This window comes from Natator depressus, chromosome 16, assembly GCF_965152275.1.
Source record: "Natator depressus isolate rNatDep1 chromosome 16, rNatDep2.hap1, whole genome shotgun sequence".
Classification (NCBI taxonomy): domain Eukaryota; kingdom Metazoa; phylum Chordata; order Testudines; family Cheloniidae; genus Natator; species Natator depressus.
The window spans coordinates 7,708,766-7,735,650 of NC_134249.1; the positions used below are offsets into that span (position 1 = coordinate 7,708,766).

Below are 26,885 nucleotides of genomic sequence, written 5' to 3' on the forward strand. Positions count from 1 at the left end.
CAACAACACAGGAGCTTCATGTAATTATAAACCAGTCTGAACTGTCTGCCCAGACAAAACGCTGTGTAACCTCCCCCTCCCTGGAAGGGAGGGGGCCCATGTAAGTAGGGTTGTCATTGATCCTCCCCTTGTTTCCCCTCTAGATCAGCCCCACTTAGCCGCATCAGTACTGCGAGTCATGCTGTTTAAGGGGTGATGCAAAGTTTCTTTCCCTGCCCCGTTTCTTCTCTGGTGCCTGTATGTCTATAGACCAAACAGTTTTTATTCTTCTGGGAATGTGGGGTACTTACGGGCCATTAGATCTTAATTGCTCTGGCAGCCAGTGGACAATGGGGGTCAGCCTGGGTCGTTAGCCTTTAGAGTCTGTGCATCCCACTGCAAGTGGCTGGTACAGCAAGGGTGTTGAGCACACCCAGCCTCATCACATTGGACAGAAACCCCAAGTCACTATTTGTTAGTATGTCTACACAGAGAGAGAACCTGTGACTGGCCCCGGTCAGCTGACTCAGGCTCTGGGGCTGAGCATCTACACAGACTTTCTTTTTCCTGCCCCAGGCCATCCACGGCTGTGCCGCAGGTCTTTTTATCCCTGTATAGATGTACCCTGAGAGAACTGCATTGGGCAGTCAGGCCTGCCCCATGGGGAAGAGGGCAGATGGCTGTTGCAGGAATCCATTTAAGAGAGAGCATGATCCTACTGGAATTCTATTTCCATACGCCTCTTGTAGTCCCTGTGCGCTTTGTACCTGGGGTGGTCTCCTTTTGCGATTCTTCCCTAACCGCGTTCATTCAAGGGTCTAGTGCTTTGCAAAGGCTAGTGGATTAAGAGCTGGTCTACTCACAGGAGGGGTGCACATGTGATTTTGTTTTCACCGGCATAGCTAAACTGAATCAGTTTATCATCAAAGCAAACTTCTAATGTAGATGCTCTTAAAACTGCTTAACTGTTAACTTGCTGAATTAAAATAAACTGTGTTAGATCCTGCATTATTACCCAGTAAGTGCATTGACATTAGAGGCAGTTTTCTTCTGACAGTGGCTCGGTGTTTATCTATTCTGCCATGCAAGCATTCCTGTTCATCTGGCATGTCCAGAATGTATGTTTGCACCTGGACAAGCAGCAGGGGTCAGCACTTCCTCAAACGGTCCCTTCCATAGTTCCAGCACCCCTTCAGCCCTTGTTTCTGTGGCATTTAATACTCCTCACTAACTTGGATTTGGTGTCATTGCCTTGGACTTAAGAAGACAAAGTGGCTGCGCCTTGGAAAGGGGGTGCTAGAGGAAGTGTTTGAAAGGCAGCTGCGGTGAAGTCGTAGAACAAGTAGGAAGCTTGGTCAGTACCAATGGTTCTGTCCAGATCAGGTGCAAAGCCCGTGTGCCTTAGCCACAAGTCCTGCACAGAATCAGACACAAGTGTGGATGGCTAAACGGTATGTTTTGGTACCAAAGTGGAAAAGGTATCAAAGCAGTGTGCTAACAGTCTTACTCTGATGTCTGCTTCAGACCATAGAAGGCTGGAAGCAGTAGAGATGAGTTTCTCAAAAGATGGCAAGTGTAAAGTGGAGTGACTTTCAGAGAAATGAAGACTGGCCCATCCACACTACAGCACTATGCAGGTGCAGTGCTGCAGTGACGGAAGGAGTATTTCTGTCAATTTTTGTAGCAAGCCACTTCCCTGAGCAGCAGTAGCTAGGTCCACAGAAGAATTCTTCCATTGACCTAGCCACATCTACACTAGGCGTTAGGTTGGTGTAACAGCTCCTGGGAGTGTAGATCAGGGCTAAGAGGAGAATAGGATTCAAAATCAAGGTATGGGGTTGGCTGCATTTGAAGAGATTAGGGGTGGGGCCACTGCAGAAGACAGATGATAGGATGCCAAAGAAAATGATGCAGCTATAATCCAGGTCAGTCAGACCGAGAGGCCGACCACTGACTAGATGGCCACTTCACCTCCCTGTGCCGTAGGTTCCCCATCGGTAAGTGGGGTAATGATATCCACCTCACTTGTATAGTGCTCTTTGTCGAATCGCCAAGCCCTTCACAAAAGCTAGTATGTATAATATCTGGTGGCGTCAGTCCTAGAGCAGGTAGGCTTGCTCCTCCTAGAAGCCTTCACTAAAATGAGCAGTGTCCATCATACTCAGACGTGATCAGGCGGGGCTGACTAGAGGAACAGGCAATGGATGGAAACAAATGCAGGCGCTGTACTGGTCCCCGTGTCCCCAAAGATGTTTTGGGATGAGAAGACCCTTTTTAGTGCAGTGATACTCGGACTGAGGCTCAGGAGCTGTAAGTGGCTCTTTAATGTGTCTCCTGCAGCTGTTTGCAGCACATGATGATGATAAAACACTAAGTGATTGGTTAATAATTAAATCAGGATGCGTTTACTATGTTATCAATGTGCATTAAGTTATTAACTTATTTGCTGTAAGAAATTTATATATCAATTAAATATTTGCCCCATCACACTGTTTATAGTACAATAGCCAGCTACTACTGTGGATCTTCTGGGTAATGTTGATTGCTAATTGGACTCCTGAACTGCTGAGCTCGGAGTATCCCTGCATTAGAGACTTGTGTTGGTGGTTATGATAGAGACCAGAATTGAGATCCCGTTGCTCTACTAGGCACTGTGCAGAGGAGTAGACCTCCACCTGTCCTACTGAGCAGCAGTGTCTCCTTGTTTCCTTCTGTTTTCTTCTGTGTTCCCCTGGTCTCTTGTCTTACGATCTAAGTATAAACTCTTTGGGGCAGGGATCATCTCTGTTCTGTTTGCTCGCTCATGGGCACAGTGGGGTCCTGGTCTGTGACGGGTCTCACATACTGCAGTACAAATCACAAACACATGAGGCAGTCCTGCCCAAAGAGCCCTCAATCTAAGGCCTTGTCTATAGGCTATGCATTTCTTTTTATTAGTAAAGCAAAGGTATGAATTTTAATCTAAACTCCTACACTTATGCTGGTGTGTCTCAGATGTGGAGTCTTACTCTGGCACAAGAGTGGTTTTTGGGGTTGGTTGGCTGGGGTGATCGGGGATTTGCTTTCTTACGCTGCTTGGGAAGGGGGTTAAACAAAACCAAAAAAAGCCCTCTTCTACCTGGAGACGTGTTCACACTGGGAGTTTCCCTGGTCTGTCTATACCTGTGTAACTGGTAACACTTCCCCATGTAGACAAGGCCTACATAGATAAGAAAGGCAAAGGGTTGGACAGGACTAGATCACAGGAGCAGAATGATGGCTTGTGAACAGCAGGCTAGTGCTGCAATCTTAATGCGTTGGGTGTGGTCTGGGTAGGAGGGAGGTCTCTCAAAGGAGAGACAAGGGAGTAAAGTGGACAGAGCAATTGGAGTGAGGCTGAGGTGAAGACTGGCGCTGTCTTCACTAAGGTTAAAAAGAAGTCTTAAAGTTAAGACAAGGAAGTTTGTAGTTTTCACCCGGCTTGCGGGAGGGTTGCTGGTGCCACATGGGTCCTTGTGCCCTGAGGGGAGAGCCACTTGAACCAATGTCTTGTTCCATTAGGCCTGGTCTACCCTTAAAGTTTAGATCGGCATTGCTCGGGTGTGAAAAATTCACTGTTTGTGCCATGGGTTTCCCATCTGTACAGTGGGGATAATAGCACTGTATTAGCTCCCAGGGATGGTGAGGATACATACGCTAAAGATTGTGATAGGTTTGTCTGAGTAGCCCGTGTGGGACAGGGCATTGGAGTCTGACCATCTGTTGCTCTTGATGCTGATGGCCTCTTGTGGTTCGTGCTGGAGAACTGGAACAGGGGCCTGGCTGCACCAAATTGCCCTGTTTCCGGGAATAGAGCCCAGGTTTCCTGTTTCCCAGATCTGAGTTAACCATGACAGCAACCGACCTTTCCAGCCCACCATCTCTTACTGGATACCCTAGCAAAGTCCAAATCCTTCTTTGAGACAGTGTTGCCACGAGGTAACAATGGCTTAAAACAGGGGTTGGCAACCTGTGGCATGCGTGCCAAAGGTGGCAGGTGAGCTGATTTTCAGTGGCACTCTGCTGCCAGCCAGGGACCCGGCTGCAGGCCCCGCTCAGCCCGCTGCCGGCCTGGATGGAGCCTGCTGCCTGCCTGGGGTTCCGTCGGGGGGGGGCCCTGTAAATGTAATATTTTATTACTGGCGCACAAAACCTTAAATTAATGAAGACTTGGCACGCCGCTTCTCAAAGGTTGCTGACCCGTGGCTTAAAACAAACTAAAACCTGTCCCATCGTTACCTCCACTGTAGGATCAAACAGAACGGCTGGGGTGCAAAGCAGAGAGTCCCTTGTTCCCAGACAAATCCTTAGTTGGCAGCGAATGCAATAAGGAAAACTGTATGTGAGACCCTGGGACATTGTTCTCTGCTGTGCACAGTAAGACAGTCGCAACTGGTGTTTAGCAGAACAACCTTAGTAATAAAGATCAAGCTCCTTCCAGTCTATGGCAGGTCTACGCTACAGAGTTAGGTCGACGCAAGTTCAACCTAACTCTGTAAGTGTCTACACTAGAATGGTGTTCCCGCTGACGTGAGTCACCCACTACACCGACCTAATAACTCCACCTCTGCGAGAGGCGTAGCACTTAGGTCGATGTAGTTAGGGCAACGCAGTGTCTCTGTAGACACTGGGCTACTTACATCGCCTGTTGGCTGACAGCCTGGAGCCCCGACACTGCCTCCTGGTGTGGGATGGGGAGGGGGAGAGCTCTCACTGGGAGGTGGCAGCCGGGCTCTCCCCTATGAGCTCCCAGTGGGCTCAATTTCACAGCAGGGAACCAACCAGCAATGAAATTGACATTCTTGTCAGTTTCATGGCTGAAACTTTTTTGCATTTGGTCTGGGTCTCCAGCTGTCAGCCCCAGAGCCTGTGGTCACCAGCTGTCAGCCCAGCCAGAGACCAAATGTGACATAACCAGCTCCCTGATGTGAAATGGAGCTGTCAGCTGTCAGTGCCCCACACTCAGGCTGTCAGTCGGTGCACATGCTCCTGGTGAGGACATGCATCACTGCCAGAAGCAGGGTAGCGTGGACATCAACAGCCAATTTAATTACTGTGGTGGCTTTTGATTTCCACACTAATTTTGTAGTGTAGACAAGCCATTCTTCCCCTCAGGAGTCTGTAGGGGAGACGTTTCAAAGGCCACAAGTTCTTCAACCTGGAGGAAAAGCTGCCGCAGGTGGAATCCTCATCACTGAGCCCTGCTGATCCAGCTGCCTCTGCTGCATAATGACTTTCTCGGAGGTATTTTTAGCTGCATGTAAATGTCAGGAAAAGCTTTTGTGTCTGCACAAACTACACCCTTTGTTCAGGCTTCTGGAAATCCTAAGTTAATCACTTGCTGAGGATGGTAACTCTCTCAACCCCTTCGTGCAGACTAGACAGTCTCTCCAGAGGAGACTCTGGGTATCCAAGATGGAATGGGTGGGAGGGGGAAGAAATGGGGTTGAATTTGTGGGCCTTGCTTTCAAGACCTGCTTCACACAGCCTCTGACGGGGGGCGGCAATCCACACATAGGTTCCCTTAAAACACTCTTGTTCCAGACCGCAGGTGGGCACTTCTCATGTTGCTCTCCAAACACATCTCTCGGCCCTGCTGGTTCCATGTAACAAGACTTTTAACATCAGGCTGCGGACTAAAGAGGAAACCTCCCCTTTTTTGTATCTAAGGGAAAACCTTTTTAGTTAAAATTGGCTCTTAAATCTTGCTCAGGGAGCACAATTAATACAAGTAAGATCAAGAACAATTTTCTTATGGTGGTGCCCAAAGGCCCCAGTTAGGGAATTGGGGGAGCTATGGGGAGAATGGGAGTGTCTGTCTCTCTCCCACTTCTCATGATCCATGCGGTGCTTGTCATCTAGGCCTTCCTCCTACCAGCAGGTCCCCCCAGACTGACTGCCCGGCAGTCAGTGAGTGACAGCTGCTGGTGGATGTGAGATGTAGAAGCAGCAGTGACGCACAGGACAAAACTTGTCACCACTGACTCTGGACTCTGCTCCTGGCAAAGTGTGCTGTGTGCAGAGAGGGTGGATGGAGCCGTCCTGTCCTGTCACCAGTGTGGCATCAACAAGAGGAGAGCAATCCGCTTGCTTCCAGGAACAGGGCTGTTCCCTCTCCTCTTTGGAATCCCACTAGGGTGCATCTGCCCAAATCTATCTTGCACTGTGGACTTGCCTTCAACAGGAATAAACCAGAAGAGTGGCCAGTGTTTGGATCACATTAGCCCGGTCTACTAGTGCCTGAGCAAAGCTTTATCCCCTTCAGGCGGGGTATCTAATGCACATCCTCCACCAGGGTGAAGAAGGCTGCTTCTTCCCCTTCCCATCTCCCGGGGGCTTCAGGGAAGGGACCACAGAAGCTAAGCCACACTGGCATGAGGTGGGATGGTGAGTCGTGGGATGGTGAGTCGTGGGACTCCAGCCATCCGGGCTATACGGAGTTAGTGGAGATTACCCTTGTACGTTTCTCTGCAATAGCCTGTTGCCTCTCCCCCACACCTGCCTCCCAACTCTTCTCCCTCCCTGGTATTGGGGGGTAGGGGGGTGTTCCTCCACTGAGGTCTCTGGAGTTGCACCCACTTAGGGTGTGGGGGATTTGTGGCAGTAATGCAGGATGGAGCTTGTGCCCTGAATGGGTCAGACATGGCAGCTAACTAGAATGAGTCTCCCTGCTTTGTGTGCTTTGGGGGAGGGAGGTGTCCCTTCCTCCAAGGGATAGCGAACAAGGAAGCTGGGAGGAACAATGTGATTACTAAACACCCAGCTCTCGCTGGGGTGAGAGGCAGCAAGCCAGTGACAGGGAATCCCTGCGCTGTGAAAGCTGCGTAATCTGCCAAGCAGCGTCCTCTGGAATGTTCACAACTCCTTGAAGCTGCCTACCGAATCTGTGGCTTTGGGTACGTCTACACTGCGCGCCCAAAAAAAAAAAAAAAAAAAACCACCCACACCCTGCGGCAACAAGTGTCGTAGCCCAGCTCAGCCAACTTGGGCTTGTGCTGCAGGGCTAATAGCAAGGTAGATGTGGCTCAGGCTGGAGCTTGGGCTCTATGACCCGCTCCCCTTGCTGGGTTTCAGAGCCCAGGCTCTAGCCCAAGTGGGAATGTCTGCACTGCTGTTCTTAGCCCCATAGCGTGAGCCAGAGCCAGCTTGGAGACTCACCGACACGGGGGTTTTTGCAGTGAAGATGCACCTTTAACTCCTTGCTTTGGAGCATGAACCCCTCCTGCTTTCTCCCCAAACTGACATTTCGGTTGAGGGCTCCTGAAAATGCCAGACCCAGCTGAGGCTCTACCCGCTCTAACACGCCCCCCGGTTCTGCCTTGTAACACCTGCTGCTATTGCAGCCCTGAGCTTTGGCTGGCACCAAGGAAAGCTGCCGGTGCAGTGAGCCAGGAACATCTACCCGCCTCTAGCGAGGGCGCATCCTTCCAATCATCACAGTGACCTGCAGCCTCTTACTGTTCTTGACGTGCACTCAACAGCGGTGAGAACTGTGGGCTCCATCTCCATTCAGCCAGGAGCCTGGGCTCATTCCCCTGTGGTGGCTTAGCTGCTGTTACCCATGCCTTCAGACTAGGCTGTGTTGCTCTGCCTGGGGATGTAGGCTGAAACCCTTCAGACACTCCAGTTTGCACCCCCACGTACATAGACACCCAGGAGCCTGCCTGTTGAGCTGGGCTCAGTCTGCCGTCCACCAAGACCTCTGGAGAACTCCTCATGTGCAGGGGGTCTCCTGGCGTAAAGCTGCCCTACCCTTGGCAGAAGGAGGGGGCCATCCATGCTCAGGACTGAGCGGGGACAGGGTGGAGCAACTCTGACCTGGGTCACCATAGAGCAGACCTGAACTGGAGCCTCTCTCTGCCTGACAAAGCAGAGATTTGAGAGCATGTCGGGTTCCACTGGCTTCTCATTCCATTTCTGGTCCAGCATAATGGCCAGGCCCTAAAATTAAGGCCTGGCTACTGGCCATGAAGACATCAGCCTCTAGGCAGCTTCTGTCTCCAAAGGCTCACTTGATGGGATGCTGTGGTTGGCAGAGCCCAAGGTGGCATTCTGGGGGTACTGGGGCTTTGGGGCAGGCTGGTCTCGCTTACTTCACTGAGCCTACGCCCGTGACTTTGTCAAGCATGGTGCAAACCCACCCTCGAGCAATAACGAAGACTACAGAGAATGACCCATTACTGCTCTGTGAGGAGGGGCCGGAAAAGTAATTTCCGGCAACTGCACAAACTGAACTGCAGGATGGTCCAGAGTAGAGTTCGTATTCAGTGAACTCTTGGTAATGGAGCATCACAAATGGCACTGGTACCTTAAGGCCGCCCTGGTCTGTTTCCTGAGGAAGGCTGAGATCCACCCAGCGGAGCTCCTTGTCTCTGCTGCACTGATCACTGGCAATAACTAGAACAAAAGGTGGCCCAGCAGCAGCAATGGGCATAACTGACTTCGAGAGTCAGCCCGGCCCTTGGAAGTGCAGCTGTCTCGAGGGTGGCCTGGTCTGCATCCAGCCGGGCCAGGCGCTAGCGAGCCAGCCTCCATCTTACAGGAGGGCGCAAAATGCCAGACTTTTATTTCTCCCTCTTTCTCCCGCCCTTCCCTCCCCCCCACACACTTTAATTGTTCTCATAAATAGTCTTTGTGTGCAGCCACTGGAAACCCTTCTGGGCACAGGTGCCTCTCCAAGGAAGAAGGCCGCATGTTGTCTCTTGTGTATCCTCTTTGGAAAGCTTCCAGAAAAGCAAAGCCAACTGTCTGATGCTGCAACCACACTTCAACCGCGCACGGCTCGGGCTGAGAAGCCAAGACACAGCAGTCGGGGGTTGTGACTGTAGCAATCAACGCTTGATACAGAGCTTTGCATCTCCAAAGTGCTTTGCAAATAACTCCAGTGTGGTAGGTGAATATATTACCCTGTTTACATGTGGGGAAACAGAGGCACACAGCTGAACTCATTTGCCTGAGGCCGTGGTGTGAGTTGATGGCAGAACTGGGGATTGGAAATCAGGTCTCTTGCACCCAGGCCTGTGCTTCAGCCATCCTATGTAGGAATTACATTGGTAGAGCAGTGGGGGGGGGGGGGGGGGGTTGGGTTTGTTTTTTAAGTAGCTTCAGTGCAGCAACTTTATAGCGTGATCTTTATCATGAATTGGTCTGCACTTCCTGTCGTTGTGTCTCGGTGCTGGGCAAATAAAGGAAACGAAAAATCTACTCCACACAGACACCTCCAACCCCTCCTAAGAACACAAGTGTAACCCCTTATACCCTGGAAATCCTAATGTAATTCCCAGCAAAGGCTTGTAGGCCTGCAATTGAAGAGTTGCTACAGAACACCACCTAGTGACTAGACTAGTTATTAGACTTTAGCCTACACCTTTGTGGGTGGGGGTGGTGTTTTTGGTTTTTTTGGGGGGGGGAGGGGAGGGAGAGGATTGAAAACCAGTCCTATAACAGCATGTCTAATGGATGATTCGCTTTCCTGTTCTAAGGGACAAGGTGCTTATACATTGTTCAGTCACGAGGAGTTTGGGAGGAATTAAGATCTTAATGCTTGTCACAGTCTGTGTGTCTTTCCATTGAAGGTCAGAGAGGCTTGTTGATTTTTCTGTATGTACTGAGTCGTGCAGCTGATTTCCCCCCCCCCCCCCCCACCCCCGGCGTGCGCAGCCCCCACAGCTTGGCTGTGTGAATAAAACATTGTGAGAATTGCTAGCAAAGCTTGCAACCAGGCAGACCTTGATCCAAACTCCTCCAGCTCTGGAGAGTGAATGAAATCTCTGTTTGGACTTGTAACAGGGTGGCATGCCCTTGGGCCGGAGAGCCTGGGGCCTAGCTGTCCCTGATCACCGAGTGAGCCCCACCTGAGGGCAGTAAGATCAGGAAACTGGTGAAGGGCTCCTGCAGAGAGACCAAGGGAGCTGTGACAGAAAGGAGGCTCCTAGATGGGAGCTGATCTTGGCGGTTTGGGGGCTGAGAGGCCAGTGCCGGAGGGCTGAGCTCTAGCTGGGAAGATGGCTTGGGAGACCAGACAGGGACAGAAGAAGAGCTCTGGTGGTGAAGTCTGGAATCTTGTGCAGCAGTGGACTTTCTTTTGGGGCCCTGAGGACGTTAAGAAGTCTCTGTTGTTAAACTGGCTCCAGGCAGGGGTGGTGCTGACCCGGAGAGAAGTTGGTCACAGTTCTGGGGCAGCCCTGAAAGGCAGGGTGGGAACAGAAGCAGGTGTCAGCAGAGGCATCCCGACTGCAAACAGGCCTTCAGGAAGTGGCCCACCCATTACAGGATTCCATGTAGCAAAAATGTCTCCCGCAAAGGGGGAAGAGAAACTCCATTGTTGTCCACGTCTCTTTCCCCGTCTGCGTCCAGTAATCTACTTAGTCTGCTGACAAATGGGGTTCTACTGCTAAACTGACTGGCAGCTGTCTTGTAGCCCATTTCTTGTATCAACAAATTAGCTAGCTCAGTTCTGGGTTTTGGCTCTGGCTTCCTAGTATAAGTTACCTGCAGAACATACAGCTTCAGTGAGTTGGTAGCAGGTTCCTCTTGCTGTGCTGCCAATCGCGTGTACCTGTAAACAGCAAGAATGAAGAGGGTTTTACAAAATTGTTGTCTATTGCTGGAGAGTAAATAGGTAGTAAGTATAACAGTATTGCTTATCTGCCCTTAACTGCAATTTATCAATTGCTGATGAACTAGGTTGGAATCTAGAAATGAGAACTGTGCACAGAGCATTGCAGTTGGCTTGTAAATTTTAAAAGGCAGGATTGGCGGCTGGCTTTAGCCATGCCAAGCTAATCTTGGCTCTTTGCTGCTTGTTTCTCCAGATTGCTCTTTCAGAAGTGCTCCTACAGTTGGTTACAATGCCATTAATGTGGTCCAAAGACGTTACCGCGAGTTGCTGCATGGTCACTGGAGTTAAAGTAACAGTGGGCTTGGAAAAGGGGCAGCACGTGCTGAAGTGGAGAACTTGATGCCAAATAAAATGAAGTCTCTGGTACAAAATCTAAACCCTTCTCCCAATGCGTGATCAAATCCGAGTGTCTTCAATACCCATAACTGCTAAGGCAAACCACCAGACCGGCAATTATCTCTCATGTCACAGTCTCATAAAGTCTGTTCCCATCACAAAAGATGGACGTGGGACCCAGAAACCAGAGGTGCTGGAACTGAGGGTGCTGCCACACCCCCTGGCTTGAAGTGGTTTCCATTCTATATATGGGGTGATTTAATGGCTCTCGGCACCCTTACCAGGAGCCCATCCAGCTCTTTAGGTGAGGGCCTGCGGTGTAAGTGCCAGGCAGAACGGAGGGAGGGGAGACTGCCTGCTGTGCTAAAAGCACAAGGATCATGTCTAGGATCTGCAATCTATCTAGGCCTGACGATTGCATTACAGGCCTTGTTCACTGTATGATCCTTGCACTTGGTTGTGGAACAAATCCAATCAACTGCACTGAAGTCTTTTCAAGCTGATATTTGTGAGATCTCAGCCATGTCCTCTAAAAACCAGGACCAAAACTGTAGGGTCTAGAAGACTGAAACTGTACTCTGCCTTTAACCCTAATGGGGCTTAGGAGTTCCAGCTTTGGCCCATCACTGATGAGAGCCAGAGACAGCAAAGCAGCATGCCTGAAGGAGGGGGAGTTTGGTCTTATCTAGGTAAATGGGCTCCGTGAGGGTGAGCAGCATGTGGAGAAGATTACGATTATACTGGCTTGATACCACCAAAACTTCCCCCAAGCCCAGGACAGCCAGCACCATCCTGGCCTTGTTCACATGCATCTCCTTCCTGGGTCCCACACCCAGTCACCTGTGGCCAACCAGTAGCTATAGACCTTGCTCCTCTGACCACTGCACCAGCTGCCCCCAGGACCCTGCCCCATATCTCCCCTGTTGCTAGTGTTTAGACAGGTAAATGGATCTTGGCCTATTCCATGCACTGAGTGTGAGTGCTTCAGCTGTGGTGAGAAGAATGCTTTGTGGGGATGAGTCCTGGACACGTGCTCTCAGCTGGCAGTCTGTCTTCTCAGGGAAGCCTGGTGCTAATGCACTGATATCCCGTTTCAGGCTCAGTGCCCGGGATGCCTCCAGATTCTCATTTGCCTTTTGCTCTGTCTTTTTTGCAGGGGTTCTGACAGCTGGCGAGCACACCTTTCCCTTCCAGTTCCTGGTGCCAGGTATGGTGGAGATACTGACTGCTTGGGAGGCTCAGGGTTGTGAAAACGTAGTGACGCTAGTGTTTCCGGGAGACTCGTCTCTCCTCTGCCTTATACGGTAAAAAGCGCATGCTGGCCAAGTGGGGAAAGGACCTTTGTTGTCAAGCCTCTAAGACCTTGGCTCAGCTAGGAGAAGGGGGGGTGATTCAGAGCTGGCTGGCTCATGGGATTTTTAAACATGACTTTAGTACCTACTGGAGACACTGGTGGGAGCCCAGAGTCAACCACAAACAGCTAGTGACTCTTGACAGTAGTAAAGCATGTCCGTGCCAGGTGCAAAGTCACATTTTAAGGTCGTATCCACTGGTATGTTTTCAAACCAGAGCTGTTCTCCTGGTCTAGTCCAGGCCTAAGAGCATATTAAGCATTGGAGAGCGCTGGCAGTAAGAGCACAAACCTTTATTCAAGAGAGGCCCTCAGGGCTGCCTCTCAATGCACAGCTGGAGTTGGTCTTAAATTGAGCCTGGCTTTTTAGAAGAGCAACTTTTGCTGCATAAATCTGGCCCTTCAAGGAATTATCCCTCTGGAGGGTTGTCTTCATTAGAGAATCTCACTGGAAACACATCTCACTGGGAGCTGTTGTGCTGATGGGAGCCCTAACTTGTGTCTCCACGGGCCAAATTCAGACCCCTACACCCCTGCTGGTGAGAGCGATGATGGAAGCTGCACCGTAGTCATGCCTCTTGACCACACGGCTGGCTAACCTGAAAAGGACCTAGGCAGTTCTTCTTTGCCTAGTGCAGATGAGGCTCTGGGAACCTCTGGTACCTCTACAGCCATATTAACTAAACCACACAGTAGTAAAACTAGCTGGAAGCTGCTGGAGTCTGCCTGCATTAGCAACCCCACCTCCTCACCAGCGCTGGTGGGAAGACCGGTGGGAACTCTGTATTGTAAACTTCTCCAGAGCAGAGTGGGAGGATGATTGTCAGCTCCTGGGGGCAGGGACTGTCTCTGTTCACTGTTTTGTACAGCACCTAGCACAGTGAGGCCGGGTCTGTGACTGGAGCTCCTGGCACTACCATAGCACAAATAAGAGGAGTTAGTTCTCTCCCTGCTTCTCCATACACCATGGCTGCATGGCCCAGGTTGCCCCTTCAGTAAAAAGGAAGCTACAGTAGTCCTGATGGACCAAATTTGGTCCCTGATTCTTCATGCACAGGCTCAAATGCACTTGGGAGACCCTAACTCCCAAATAGTTGCAAGGTTCTGCCTCTCCTCTTGCTTTGAGCCACAGGAAAGTGTTTCAGGCTCTGTGGGTAAGGCCGAGCTCCCCTTTCAATGGCTTGAGGCATTCTCTTTTTGACTGCCTTCTCCCTTATGAATCTAGCATCAGCCCCCACGTCGTTTGAAGGCCCTTTTGGGAAGGTGGTCCATCAGGTCAAAGCTGTGATTGATACACCCCGATTTGCCAAGGACCACAAGTGCAACAAGGTCTTCTACATTCTCTGCCCACTCAACCTGAATGACATCCCTGACATTGAGGTAAGAGAGCCGCAATGGGGAGGGCAAGAAGCTCTTGCACCCTTGAGCGTCTCCCACTGGAATAAAGGAGAAGCCAAGCGTCCCTCTCCCTCATCCAGTGTCACCCTGCGAAGTCAGGGCAGTAGCTCGGAGGAGAGGGTCGCTCATGGCACGCACTGCATGGAATGAGATGCAATAGGGGTTAGCACGTTGCCACCCGAAGCACTGCAGGGCCTCGTTGGTCTGGGCTGTAAATCCATGGGCCTGTTCCACTGTCGTTTCCACTAGCGCCAGGGGTGCAAGTAGGATTCATTTCTTACCGGTATGCCGCACCAGTTAAAGGCCGGGGGGTCAGGAGGGAATGTGACCTCCCCTAGCCTGGGACCCCCTGGTGTCCCCCCCCCCTCCCCATGATCCATCCCACATTACCTGGGGGGAGTGCTCCCAGTGGGTGGACCCAGCACAGCTGCTGTGTGGGATGCCAAGAGAAGAGGAACAATAGCCGGTCCAGTCGCACCTGCTTTGGGAATCGCCAGCAGAAGAGCTTCAAACCAGCTCCCTCTGACCGCAGAGAATATATTTCAGACATGCTGGCAACTGAGTCCACGCCGGCAGCTCCTCCGGCACGGCTGTATGCCCTAGCCACGCTCCGGCAGGGCTGCTGTACAGACCCTGGACAGGAGACACGGGCACGCAGCTGCATGGAATCCTAGAAGAACCGGGTGGCCCCACATTCTGCTCCTCCTGTGTCTTTCCAGTACGCCATACTGACTATAAATAGCTTACAGCAGACCAGACCAGACCACCCTACCTGCCCCACTGACTAGCGCAGTCCCCTTCATGCGTGGGCTACAGAGATCTGCATGAGAACTCGCCTTTTTCTAGGTGATCCCACTGGGTGCAGGCCTGGGGGAGTGTGTAACCAGCCCCAGTCTAGGGGTTGTTGTAATGACCCTTTGGGTCTAATGACACCATCATCTGGCTTTTGCCAGCCTGGAATCTTTTCTGATGAATAGACCCTTGTTCTGGGGTGGCTGTGACTGCTGCTGTGAAGGGAATTGGGCATTGGCCCTTGATGAGATCACTGTAAGCACGTATGGGAAAAGCAGCTGCTTTGTGCATGTTTACCTGTGGTTTGCAGCAGCCCTCTGGGGACCAGTGAAGTCTGCCCTACTCTGGAAGATGATCTGTGGGGTACAGTAGCTCATAGCGTTGTATTTGTCCACATGTGGGAGATGTGGCCGCCACCTGGAGGCGCGCTCAGCCTTATTCAAACTGCATAGAATACCAAGCTTGTTGGACGACCAGGTGTTTCGGATTTGGCAGGGGGAACCCAAACCCTCATTCCCTTTGACCATTTTTTCTGCAAACTCCCTCTTGAGCCCCCACGTCTGACCTTCTGCTGTCCTCCCACAGCAACCCAACACCACGTCCATCACCAAGAAGTTCAACTACAAGCTGGTGAAGAGTGGAAATATCGTCTTAACCGCCACCTCGGACCTCAAAGGTTATATCGTGGGGCAGGCGATCCAGCTGCGCACCGACATCGAGAACAAGTCTGGCCGGGACACTGGCACCGTGGTGGCCAGCCTCCTCCAGGTAAGAGACATCAGCAGGGACTGGGACTGATGCTGGGCTGGCTTGGATGGAGCCACATCCAGACAGATGCTGAGAGCAGTGTCTCAAGACCTGCTTTCCCTCCTAGGCGCAATGATAATATAAATGGGGGTCTGCTAAATTTGAAATCCTTGTGCATCTCCCTTCCCAGGTGCGTAGTAGGTGGTGATGGGAGGAGGTTAGGTGGAAATCAAACCCTTAGAGGGGATGCAGAATTAACTAACTTGGGCATGGGGTGGGAGGAGAGACGCCCCCATGAATGCAATCCAGGTGTAACTCAGTGAGCGGGCAGAGGGCAGGTTGCAGATCCTCGCCCCACTCCATGCCTACTCCACTGAGTCTCTTGCAGCACCAGCTAGAGAGCCTTGCTGCTTCAGCTCAAGCTGTAGCAGTCCATGCTTTCAGCTCTGGAGTCCTTGATTTAATCTCCAGTGTGTCTGCCAAGATGGCAACTGTCACATAATTGATACAGGGCAGAAACTCCATGTTGCTGTCTGTCATGCCAGACCTCTGCTTACTCTCACTCAGCAACGGTTAAAGGGTTTCTAGTTCTTGGCAGCTCTGAGCAATGCTGGAAGCCCAGTGAAACGGACCCTGTAGAAATTGTTCTGCTTAATCCCATCTTCACTCTTCTCTATAGAAGGTCGCTTATAAATCCAAGCGCTGGATTTATGACTTGAGGACCATTGCTGAGGTGGAGGGCTCGGGGGTGAAGGCCTGGAAGCACGCGGAATGGAAGGAGCAGATCCTTGTCCCTGCACTGCCGCAGTCCATGCTGCAAGGCTGCAGCCTCATACATGTCGACTACTATATCCAGGTAGGTCCTGCCCTGCCCTGTCCCTTCCTTACAGCAGAACATCTGTGAGGGCTGCCAATGGGCTGGGCCAGGGCTGCCAGAGTCCTTGGGGAGGGTGGAGCCAGAGGACTTTCTGCCTGGGGGAAGAAGCTCTCCAAACAATACTGCGCTCCAGGGAGTAAACACCACCTGGTCTGGAGGAGACACCCATGTGGTAGGACTTGCCTGTCAGGCTGCTCAGCTCCCTGGGTGTCTGCAGCTCCCTGGGTTACAGAGCTCCAGTCTGCTTCCCGGTTTTGGTGCAGGGCAATACTACAATCCCTACCCACAGATGCACGGTTTTACATAGGCTTGTTGCTGAAAAATGCTAACAGAGCAGTCCCAACCTCTGCAAGTCTGGGGTTAGCCAGCTAGAGATTGGAATAAAAGTGATGCTTCTGGCCAAGCTTTCAGCAGAGCTCTACCCACTGGGTCCTGAGTACTTGGAAATTTGGCCCTGAGCTCTCTCAAAAACCTGGTTAAGACACCAAACAAGACCATGTGGGTGCTGCAGCATGAGACTGGGGACCTCCCAGTAACTTGCTACCTCTGGCACATTTGGGCCTAGAACTGTAGCTGTCCTGTTAATCTCTGCTCAGCGGCTGGAACTGCCTGTGTTTGGAGCAACTGGGCCTTTGGCAGAACCTGGATTGACTGACTTGGATGCCTCTCGTTTTCTCCTCTCCCCAGGTTTCCCTGAAGTCGCCAGAGGTTTCAGTCACTCTTCCTATTTACATCGGCAACATCGCTGTGAACAGGGTTCCTCTGACCCCGGCTAGGTCGGTCCAGCACATTCCATCCATTGTGGTCCCGTCCGCCCCACCAGAAGAGGAGGAAGCTGCCAGTGGCTATCACCCAATGGACAATGTTTCAATCCCCACCAAGAGCCATTCCCAACTTCAGACGTTCAGCTACGCTCCAGGACTGAGCCTCCAGGACCTAAGGCTGGACTCAGACCAGACTGCCTCCCCAAACCACCCCACGCTTTGCTTGGCAACAGGAGCGACGGTCCCGTACTATGCTGAGGGGACAGTGGTTCCGGTTCCCACCGCCAGCTCTCTCATCTTGCCTCCGGAGTACAGCACGTGGGGTTACCCCAATGGTGAGCGCTCCCTCCCGGAGCTCTAAAAGAGCTGCTGTCTAGGTTGTGAGGGGAAATCAATCCAGTGGCTGTTGGGAGTGTAGACTTGTCCCTTACCCCGCTGCTGCCAGAGCAGTGGTTGAACCCCTGTCGTGTGGTAGTGGGTTCTTTCCATGGCTGCTGGGCCAGGCCAGGACATGGGGAGAGCCATGTAGGAGGAGACCAGGCCACATGGTCTGTTAGTCAGAAAAGCCACAGGGTCTCTGTGTCCAGTAGCCTCCGTAAAGGATTCCCCCTTTATAGCCATGACAGTGATGTCACATGTCTACTATGAGGGAAGTGACCTACCCACAGCCAACATTATCTTGGGGTTAGCTGTGGAAGTGGAGAAGATCTTTGCAAAAGATGGTATTGGTCCAACAGGATGGTGTAAATGTCTGGGCCCGTGCTGATGCTGTTGGCAACAGAACTGGAAAAGCAACTTTTAACAGGAGTCTTTCCTTTGTGAATGGGCATTTGGTCTGGCTCAAAGAGGGGAAGCTCTACATGTGTGAAGAGATGGTCCAGCATGTAAGAATTTGGGAACTCCTTTATACATGAGGAGAAAATCCATGGAACCCTGCCTATCCCAGAACTGCCCCTCTAGGGTCTGTGAGAGAACAGGCTTAGACCAAACCAATATCCTAATGCAATAAGAACACCCTTAGCACTCAGAGTAAAAACTGAGGCACTAGGTGTTGTCTTGGCTCTGTAACTGGCCCAAACTGTTTCTTTGAGGCCAAACATCAGCAAACAAGGGATGGATGAATTGCAAGGGGAGTGAGAGGATGCTGATGGACGGGGAGAGGGAGGGGGTGAGATCTAGGGTTAGTAACCTAACTGCTGCATAGGTAAGCAAAACCATCACTACTACTTAGAGTTCTAGTCCCTATGTATATTGCACACGCGGGTACGCACGCATGCCATGCACCTGAGACTGGAGATTTCTAACCAGTAGTGTCTGTCAGTTGGGCCGCGGCTGCGGAGATGCCCTCCTCATGCTCCGAACTGAGGGAATAAGAGTTGGTGCAAACGGAGACCTCTCAAGTTTCTTCCTACCACTGCATAGCCCGAGTTGGAATCTTCTGTGTCCATGGATACCTCCATGTTTCGTCTTCAGAACCTGTAAATGTGCTGTACGTGGTCTTGGTGTTAGTTTGTCTTGTAGTAGTAAGCTTAGCTTGAGAACTGTCTCTATCCCCGTTCCTTCCCCGTGAGCATCAAACAACGGTGCTGCCTTTGTTGCCAGGAAAAGGATCGATTTAAGTGCAGCACCTGTCACTCCGCTCCTTCCCGTCCCCACCTTCCGAAACTTGTGAGGAGGGAGATCATCATCTGAGAAAACACCTTACGGAGACGGTTGAGACCTCAGTCAGATACAGGCCAGGGAGACTCCCTGCTCCCTCACACACGCCGTACATCGACTTCTACCAATGAGAAACAACCCTCCAAGCACGAGCTCCAGAGTTGCAAAACCCAAATAGTCATCAGCGAGGGCTGCTCATGAGAGTAAGGGGCACTCTCATGAGTACAAGGACCGATGTCTTTCCAGGTCTGCTCCCTCCCTGACTCGGTCCAAGTCAAGTGAATCCTCATGCCCAGATCCCAAGGCTTTAGCCAGCTTAAACCCTCTGACTATGAGGGTAAGGCATGAAGATGAAGGGATCTGCCATTTCTGACATCTCCAGTTGATAAGCCTAAGGATCGGCACACCAAGACCATCTCAGTTCCCAGTTAGACTCTTTGATGGTACCGACCCATTCCTGGACTAGAGACATACCAGATCTGCTAGTCCCAACTGTAGAAACACCTCCTACTTCAAGACAAACCAAAACTGACACCTCCCTCTAGGACAGTGTTCTCCAAACATTTTACACCTAAGATTACTTTTTGAATTTAAGGGCAACTCAGGATCTACCCCGCCCTGCTTGCTCTCCCTCCCCCTTCCCCCCGCCGCAGTCACTTTCACTGGGGTGGGGGGTGGGCTCTGATCTGGGGCTGAGAGCTTCACAATGTGTGAGGGGGCTCTGGCTGAGCCTGGGGCAGGGGGTTTGGGTGCAGGAGCGGGTGAGGTGTGCAAGCTCTGGGAGGGAGTTTGAGTGCAGGAGGGGGCTCCAGGCTGGGGCAGAGGGTTGGGGTGCAGGAGCGGGCTCAGGTCTGGGGATTGGGGTGCAGCCTTCTGCTGGGCAGCACTTACCTCGGGCGGCTCCCAGTTGGCAGCGCAGTGAGGCTAAGGCAGGCTCCCGGAAGGGGCCAACATGCCTCTGTTACCAGCATGGGGCTGGGGCAGGCAGGGAGCCTGCCTTAGCAGCAGCCCCATTGCACCACCAGAGATCCTCTAGGATCGACTGGTTCGTGATCACTGCTGTAGGATATCTTCACCCTCCCCTTCTTTCAGGGCTTGAGACATTTTGACTCTGGAGGAGGAAACCTTGAGGAAATGGAAATGCTCCCCGCTCCCATCTGTAGGCAGGAGCTTTACCCACCAGTGCAGACGGCTCTGCTGGCTGAACAGGAGCCAGCTTTCTCTCCCGATGGGTTGGAAGCTCCAGATGAACCATCATCCCCACGTAGGGAGTTGAGTTCAGACAGACTCAAAGATCTGGAGTCCATCCTCCACCCAGATACAATTATCCGAGGGACTGATGGTCTGTGATTCCTTGGGATCCCCCGCAACTGGTCAGCCCTTCATATTGGACCTGTTAGGGTCTATGGGATCCCTACTTTAGACACCTTTGATCCATCCATGAGTCCCATTGACCCTCTTCTACACTACACCAACCAGCTCCATTGTAGTAAGAGGGAGAAGAATTTCAAGCCAGATCTGGAGCGACCAATGGGTGTTTCCTCGCCTTTACCAAATGAGGTAATTTGTCCCTTCTTCCCTATCCCTGCGTAATGGCCACAGGCAATATCAGGAGCTCCTGCAGAGAGTGGTGAATGAACTTCAGGTTTCACTTGAGGATATCCAAGATACTCAGCACACAGTCTTTTACATCTTGTAGCCTTCTGCTCCCAACCAAGTAGCCTCCCAGTAAATGAGGGCATCCTGGAACCAGACAGGGTAGTGTGGCATTCTCCAGTCTCCTGTGTGCCACCCCAAAAAGGGGCAAGAGGTGATATTTTTGTACCAGCCAAGGAGTGGAGTTTTTCACACACACAGCACTCAACTCGCTGGCAATACAAGACTCCTCCGAGATCTAGCCTGCAGTGTCCCAAAGCAGCACCTGTGGACAAGGGCTCAAAATGGCTTGATCTTCTAGGAAGGAAGGTATTATCTTCTAACACCCTTCAGTTTCATATTGCTAACTACCAGGCTCTGTTGGCAAAATGATTTCAACAGTTACTGGGAGTTTGTCCCTGTAGTCCAAAGTTTTCCTCAAGAATTTCAAGACTTCATTGAGGATGGCAAATTGGTGGTGAAAACACCAGACAAGTTGCCGTGGATGCTGCTAACATGGCATCTAATGGGTTGGAGACAGGAATACTCATGAGGCAGGAGTCTTGGCTACACTCCTCCCAAGTTTCTCTGGGAGGTTCAGAATGTCCTAGAGAACTTGCCCATCGAGTCTAATCTATCTAGTGTGAAGTCTGAGTCTCTAGGACAATCCTCTGCTCCCCAGGCATTTACACCCTGCCCCAAAGAGAAAGCACAAATGTATGAGCCGAAACTGCCTCCTCCACCATTCCACCACCAGCGCCCTTTCAAACCACCATGCAAACGTCTGAGGATACAAAGACGTAGGTATTTATCTCCCTGTGCCACAACTGCAAATCCTCCAGCCACATCCACCACTCAGGGATTACTTTTTGACGGGATGATCAAGAACCTCCTACCCCTACTTCTGCCCTCTGGACCTTGGGTGGCCACCCCGTCCTCTTTGCCCACAATTGGGTGGTTATCACAACAGACCAGTGGATATTAGAAATCACCCACTGCAGCTACTCTGTAGAATTCCTCTCCCCTTCCTGGTTCCTCTTCAGGGACCACTCCATGAGGAGATTCTCCATCCAACAAGGGGCCATAAAACAAGTGCCACCTCACCACCAAGGGAAAGGTTTCTACTCCCCATATTTCATCGTTCCCAAGAAAAAGGGAGGATGGAGACCTGTTCTCGACCTTCAGCAATTAAATGTTTTTATTGGCAAATCCAAAATGCCAAATGGTTAAACTGGCATAAATAATCCCCTTCCTGGTGGAGGGAATGTGGTTTGCAGCTCTCAGCATGAAAGACTCTCTCTCACATTCACGTGGACATTAACCTGGAGCGCCATTCATAACATTAGGCCTTGTCTGCAGATGCAGCTAAAGGCAGAGGGGGCAGCAGTATTAGACCTCTATACCAACTGGATCCTTGCACCTCCCCCACACCCACCTCTACCTCTACCTGACTTGAATACAGTTTACCAATCACCAATGCGTGGAATACACATAGGAACGTACACTTTAAGAAGAAATGGAGGCTACTTACCTGTGACTGGAGGTTCTTCAAGATATGTGGTCCTTATCTGTATTCCACTACCCACCCTGCCTCCCCTCTGCTGTGGATTGTATCTGATTGGTAGAAATAAAGGAACTGGGGAGGTGTTGATCTGCACCTTCTCTTATCCCCTGGGTTCAGAGCAGGAGGAGGACAACTGCAAGCACAGACTAATGGACGCTCTTGCTCAAATTCTCCAATCTCAGGCACATGGTATGCTTGTGTACACACGTGTTGAACGCAGAAAGGGACCACCTGTAAAACTGAGTATTTTCCCACTTGTAAAACTGAGTGTTAATCCCTACCAGACCAGGGAGTTGTGAAGCTTAACATTTTAAAGAGCTCTGAAGGACTATGTAAGTGCCTGTGTTGGTGGCCGTCCACCTAATTGAAAGTACTTTTTCTTGCAAGAACAGACACATTATAGGGGTATGAGTGTCTTTCAGTAGCTACAGACTGTCCTTTACCACCTCGCAAGTGATCAGTTCGTGTACTTCCAGGTCAGACAGCAGGGCTGGGGGTTGCTTCTCTGGTGTTCTGTGGTCCACAAAGTCATTCCTAGCTCCTCTGCCCTCTGGTTCATGCCCTGAAAGGAGCAGAATGGCAAATTGTCCACAAAAAGTCACTCACTCAATTGTGCGTCTCTCTTTATGGGCTCTAGTCCCGTAAAGTCTGAGATGGTGGGGGTTTTTTTGGCCATTGGCTTCAGTGGGATTTGTATCTGGCCCTACCTGGAGGAGCAGAGTGGTGGGAGGGAAACCTTCAAAGTAAGCTGTACAAACTGACTCCTAAACTTCTTTTTTTTTTTTTTTCTTTTTTTTTCCCTCTCCCCGGTAGAGGCACCCCCTTCCTATGAACAAAGCTGCAGCAGTGCCAACTCCAGCCTCAGCAATGGCAACTAGCCCTGTGCTTGGAACCTTGACAGTGCTGTCCCCGAGTCACCATGGCTCCCCATCTGCTGCCAAGTCCGGTACTGCGCAAAGCATCTCTTATACTTGGGGCCACCAGCTACTCCTGGGCTGAGATTTTTAAGTCTTTCTTTTTTATTTTAAAGGAATAGAGCGGTGAGAAGCAGTGTGGGGCGTGGTGTATGTGGGGTGGGGAGGGGAATTGTACAGCCTCTTCACACCCGCTCTCCTGACGCACCGGGGCAGAGACGTTGCCTGCCCTCGGGATGCCTTGCACAATGATCTGTGTTCCCGTACTGTAATCAACACTTTATTTAGCACCTGTGATGCCTTATTGAAAATGCTACTGAATTGTTGTGTCTCTACTGTCTGCGATAGCAGGCTTGTGTGGATTCATTTGATATATTTTTTGTGGTGGGTTTGAGTGCTTTTTCTAATCAGGACTGGGCTCAGCAGCCTCGGTCATCCTTCCATGTGGGCCTTTGGTGTAGCTGACTTCCTCAAAGCCCTTCCTACCTGCTCTGCACCCCTACTTTACACCAAATCAATGGGGCAATGTCTGCCACCATAGATCTCCAGAAGGCACAGCCATAGCACAAAGGGGTAAAAAGGGCCTATAGGGCAGGCTCTCTGCATTGCCATGCTGCAAAGTGACTGGCTAGCTTCCAACAGTTGCAAGCGAAAACATTGCCAGTACATGATGAGACAAGGGGGCTCCTGTAGCCATGACCTTGATCTAGGCACTGATCAGGAACCCTAGCAGGATTCCTATTGGGGATAGTCCCGGGTGATGAGGAGGGGAAGGAGAGAGTGATATACAATTTAATACCTTTCCATGGCACTTTTTGAAGCCAGTCTTTAGAGGTCTCCTGCAGGAATAGAATTGTCTATAAAAATCTTATAGGATTTTCTGAGCAACACCTGCAGCACCCTATTGGCTTCATCCCTTTTAAATTCGTAGGACTTTGGTTTAAAGGGGATAAGCTCTGCCATGCCAGCCAAATCAGCTGCCAGAACCCTCCCAGGCACTCGGTCTGCAAGTGGCTGATAGCTCCTGCTCTGGAGGGCGTAACTTCTTCGTTCCCACTCTCCACTACTCTCAGCCAGCTGGAAACTGACAATCAAGCTTCAAACTTCCATCTAACACTACCTCTGAGTTCTCCCAAGGGGCTTCATGGGGAACCCCACCCTTTGAAATGACCCTAAAGCAGGAAATGCTCTCCCCGCAAAGAGCCTTGCTGTCCGTTGGATGGAAGTGCCAGAAAGGCCCTTGGACTGTGACCTACTCCTACTTCTCCCCACATCAAAGCTATGTGCAGCTCCACCCCCAAGCTTGTGCGGTCCTGGGGAAAAGGCTGATTTGCCATTAGAGTAGGGTTCCCTGGCTCGTAAGGAAAACTAGCTTTGCAAGCTGCAGTGCAAAACCAAACCAAACGAGCATGCTCCAGGGGCAGAGGTTAGGGGCATTTAGGGGCAACATCTCCTCCAACAGTGGGCCTCTGACAGGGTGTGTGTTTTGTTTTTGTTTGCTTTGTTTTTTGAGGGTGCCCATCTTGACCTCATACCAGTGTGATGATCAGAAATGCTGATCACCTTCAGCTGCATTTGACATTGCTGGGTCCTGCAGACACTTTTCAGCTGTGAGGCTGAACCCAAGATAAGGGGTCTCAAGCTGCACACCTGAGAGCCGAAGCCTTTCTCTCATCCCCGCTTCCACCTGCCTCTACCTAAGCCAGGGCTGGCTGCTGGGGGACAGCTCTCCCTTTTCTGTGCAAATGTCATTAATTGTGTGGAACTGCTTTGGGGGAAGGGAGGATGGGGGGGGGAAAACCATTCCCTAGCAGCACTGGCGCGCGTGCTCTCTCTCTCTCTCCCTCCACCCATAGTTATAAAATGATTGTCCAGGTCCATAAATATATGAAATAGAAACTTGTTTTTAATGACTGAACTCATAACAAATAAAATTTTAATGCTGTATTTAATAAATTATTCTGAGAAAAATGGAGTGATTCTTGCAAAATGATCGTTTCTATATGTACACATGGCCCAGAACTCTGCACCTGTGATTTGGGATCACAGGGGATGTGTATGGCCCTTTAACTGCTATGAGAGGGAGGTTCTTTCACAGGGGTGGTTCTGCGTTTCCAGCAAGGGTCTGATGTTTGCAGACACATCTATTCATTCAGTAGCCTAATGATTTTGGGATGGGGGAGTAGCTAGGAAATGCGATTCAGCCATTAAGACACATAATCACTAGTGAATTGCCTGCTGTTAAAGCTACCCTATAATGGGGTAGAGTCTGATCCTCAGGTGCTGAGTTCCCTCAACTCCCATTGGCTTGGATCAGCCGGGGGTAGCTGCTAGATTAGTTCACTACCTCTATTATGTGCCTTGCTGTGCTGAGAACGTACAGTTCATCAAAATGGCCAGCAGGTGCTGTCTGATCACTGGTGTGGTCCGAGCTCTCTGCAATTTAGTATGCAGGCTTGATGCAAGCTAGGGAATTAGAGGAGGAAAATCATCTCCAGGAAACAGGAGGATGGAAATGGAATAGCCAAGACTTGGGAGAAAAGGTTGGCGCCTAATCAGTTTGTGCCCACTTCTTGGCACAACACTCCTAGAAAGTACATTTTAAAAATAAACAAACCCACGAACCATTGGTTGTAGACATGCTGCAGCCCTCCACCTGCATCATCTCTGAGAAAAGCAGAACTTTAAAGAAAAGCTAGAGCCAGGAAATTCTTTATTATCCACACACACAAGGCAGTGATGCCTGGGCTGTGGACGTGAGCACGTAAGTGGCATGGCCCTTTTAAGAAGGTTTTGATGACACTAGTAATATCACCAAGGCGCGGGAGGGAAATTAAAAGCCACTTACTGCTGCTTTCCCAGTTTTGAAGGATGGCTCAGACTCATGAACCAGATACAAGCTCTCCAGTCATGCCTGTCTGCTTCCATGCTGAAGGGGCTGGTGCTGCTCCCTGTAAATATTCATGGGATGCCCCAGGACCAAGCTCACTTATAAAGAGAGGAAAGTTCATCTCTCTCCCACCCCACTTTCTTGTCAGTCTTGTATGTTCTCACCTGAATCTGACTGCTGCCCAGGGCCTGGCCCCACCTGCTCCCTGCAATGAGATGCTACCTCCTCCCTAAAAGCAGTTTTCTCCTGAAACATGCCACAGTTCTAGCTCTGTTTATTCAGTGAATATTGGCAGCTGCCAGGAGCCTCACATTTCATCCACCTAAGCTGCTACCGCTTTCCTGCACCCACTTTGCTGTTGCTCATGTTCCTCCTTTAAAGCCTAATCCAAATCCCATTGGAATCAATTATCTAGATCATGATAGCATCTTGGAGTCCCTGCTGTGGAGCAGGTTTTGTGCTAGGTGCTGTACAAACCACAAAAAGACCCTGGAAAGAAACCTATAGGCTTGAATGGGTTTTGGATTAACCTGTGTTTTGGGCATGCCCCAGGTCTCTACCTAGCTGTGGGTTTGGAAGAAGGTGGTATGAGCTGCCTCCACCCAGGGCTTTGCTTCTGAGCCCAAATCCCTGTGTAGCAGGACTGTGTTTTCTGAACAGAAGAACCCAGTGTGAGTCCCAGGGGACTTTCCTTAGTCAGAGGAGGGGGGAATATGCGAAGCTAAAGGGCTGCTGTGACCCAAGATAGTAGCAAACAGCGTGCTGCATAGATGTGGGGGCGCTGCTTCGCTCACCAGGCTAGCGTCTAAGTTGGCAGAGCTGTTTGCGGCGGGTGAGCTACATGCCATGCTGTGGAACTTCCATGCAGCCCCTTTGCGCTCAGTGGTGTTGAAATGTCACGGGGCTGACCAGAGTCTGACGGGGCGCCTTGGGAGAGGAAAAGTGGGCTGGGGCTGAGGGAGGATAGCCATTTCCCTACACAGAGGGGTGGAGGTTAAGGGCTTTCCCACTGTGCCTTCCTCTCTGGCCACAGAGGGAAAGGGAGGTGTTCTCTGCCTATGAAGCTCCTTTGCTGGTGCTCAGTGGGCTCTTCCTGCCTCCTGCTTCTAGCTGAGCCGTGAGATTGAACTGTGGTGCCAGAGCCCCTGCAGAATTGAGCACCAGGTGGGCCCTCCTGCTTACTCAGCCAGCACTTGTCCTCCTAGTTTTCCCTTTTAAATAATGCACGCGCCTCCAGCCTGTGAGCATCTGGCATAGGCTTCCAGCCCGTGCAGGTGCCAGAGGCCTGCTTTGCCCTAGACAGCATGTCTTGCTTGGGCCTTCGTCTCACTTGGCTTCTC

At 51.0% G+C, this 26,885-nt stretch overlaps 1 protein-coding gene across 1 annotated transcript in view; it reads left to right on the forward strand.

Annotated features, from left to right (window-relative positions):
- ARRDC1 (arrestin domain containing 1) overlaps positions 1-24,453 on the forward strand; it is a 68,307-nt gene extending 43,854 nt beyond the window's left edge. The window contains exons 3-8 of the mRNA XM_074973330.1: positions 12,111-12,161; positions 13,531-13,685; positions 15,081-15,263; positions 15,922-16,098; positions 16,807-17,218; positions 22,555-24,453. Of these exons, the coding sequence (XP_074829431.1) occupies positions 12,111-12,161; positions 13,531-13,685; positions 15,081-15,263; positions 15,922-16,098; positions 16,807-17,218; positions 22,555-22,619 (1,043 nt within the window). The 3' untranslated portion in view covers positions 22,620-24,453. The remainder of the gene's footprint in view (positions 1-12,110; positions 12,162-13,530; positions 13,686-15,080; positions 15,264-15,921; positions 16,099-16,806; positions 17,219-22,554) is intronic.
- Positions 24,454-26,885: the final 2,432 nt, after the last annotated feature.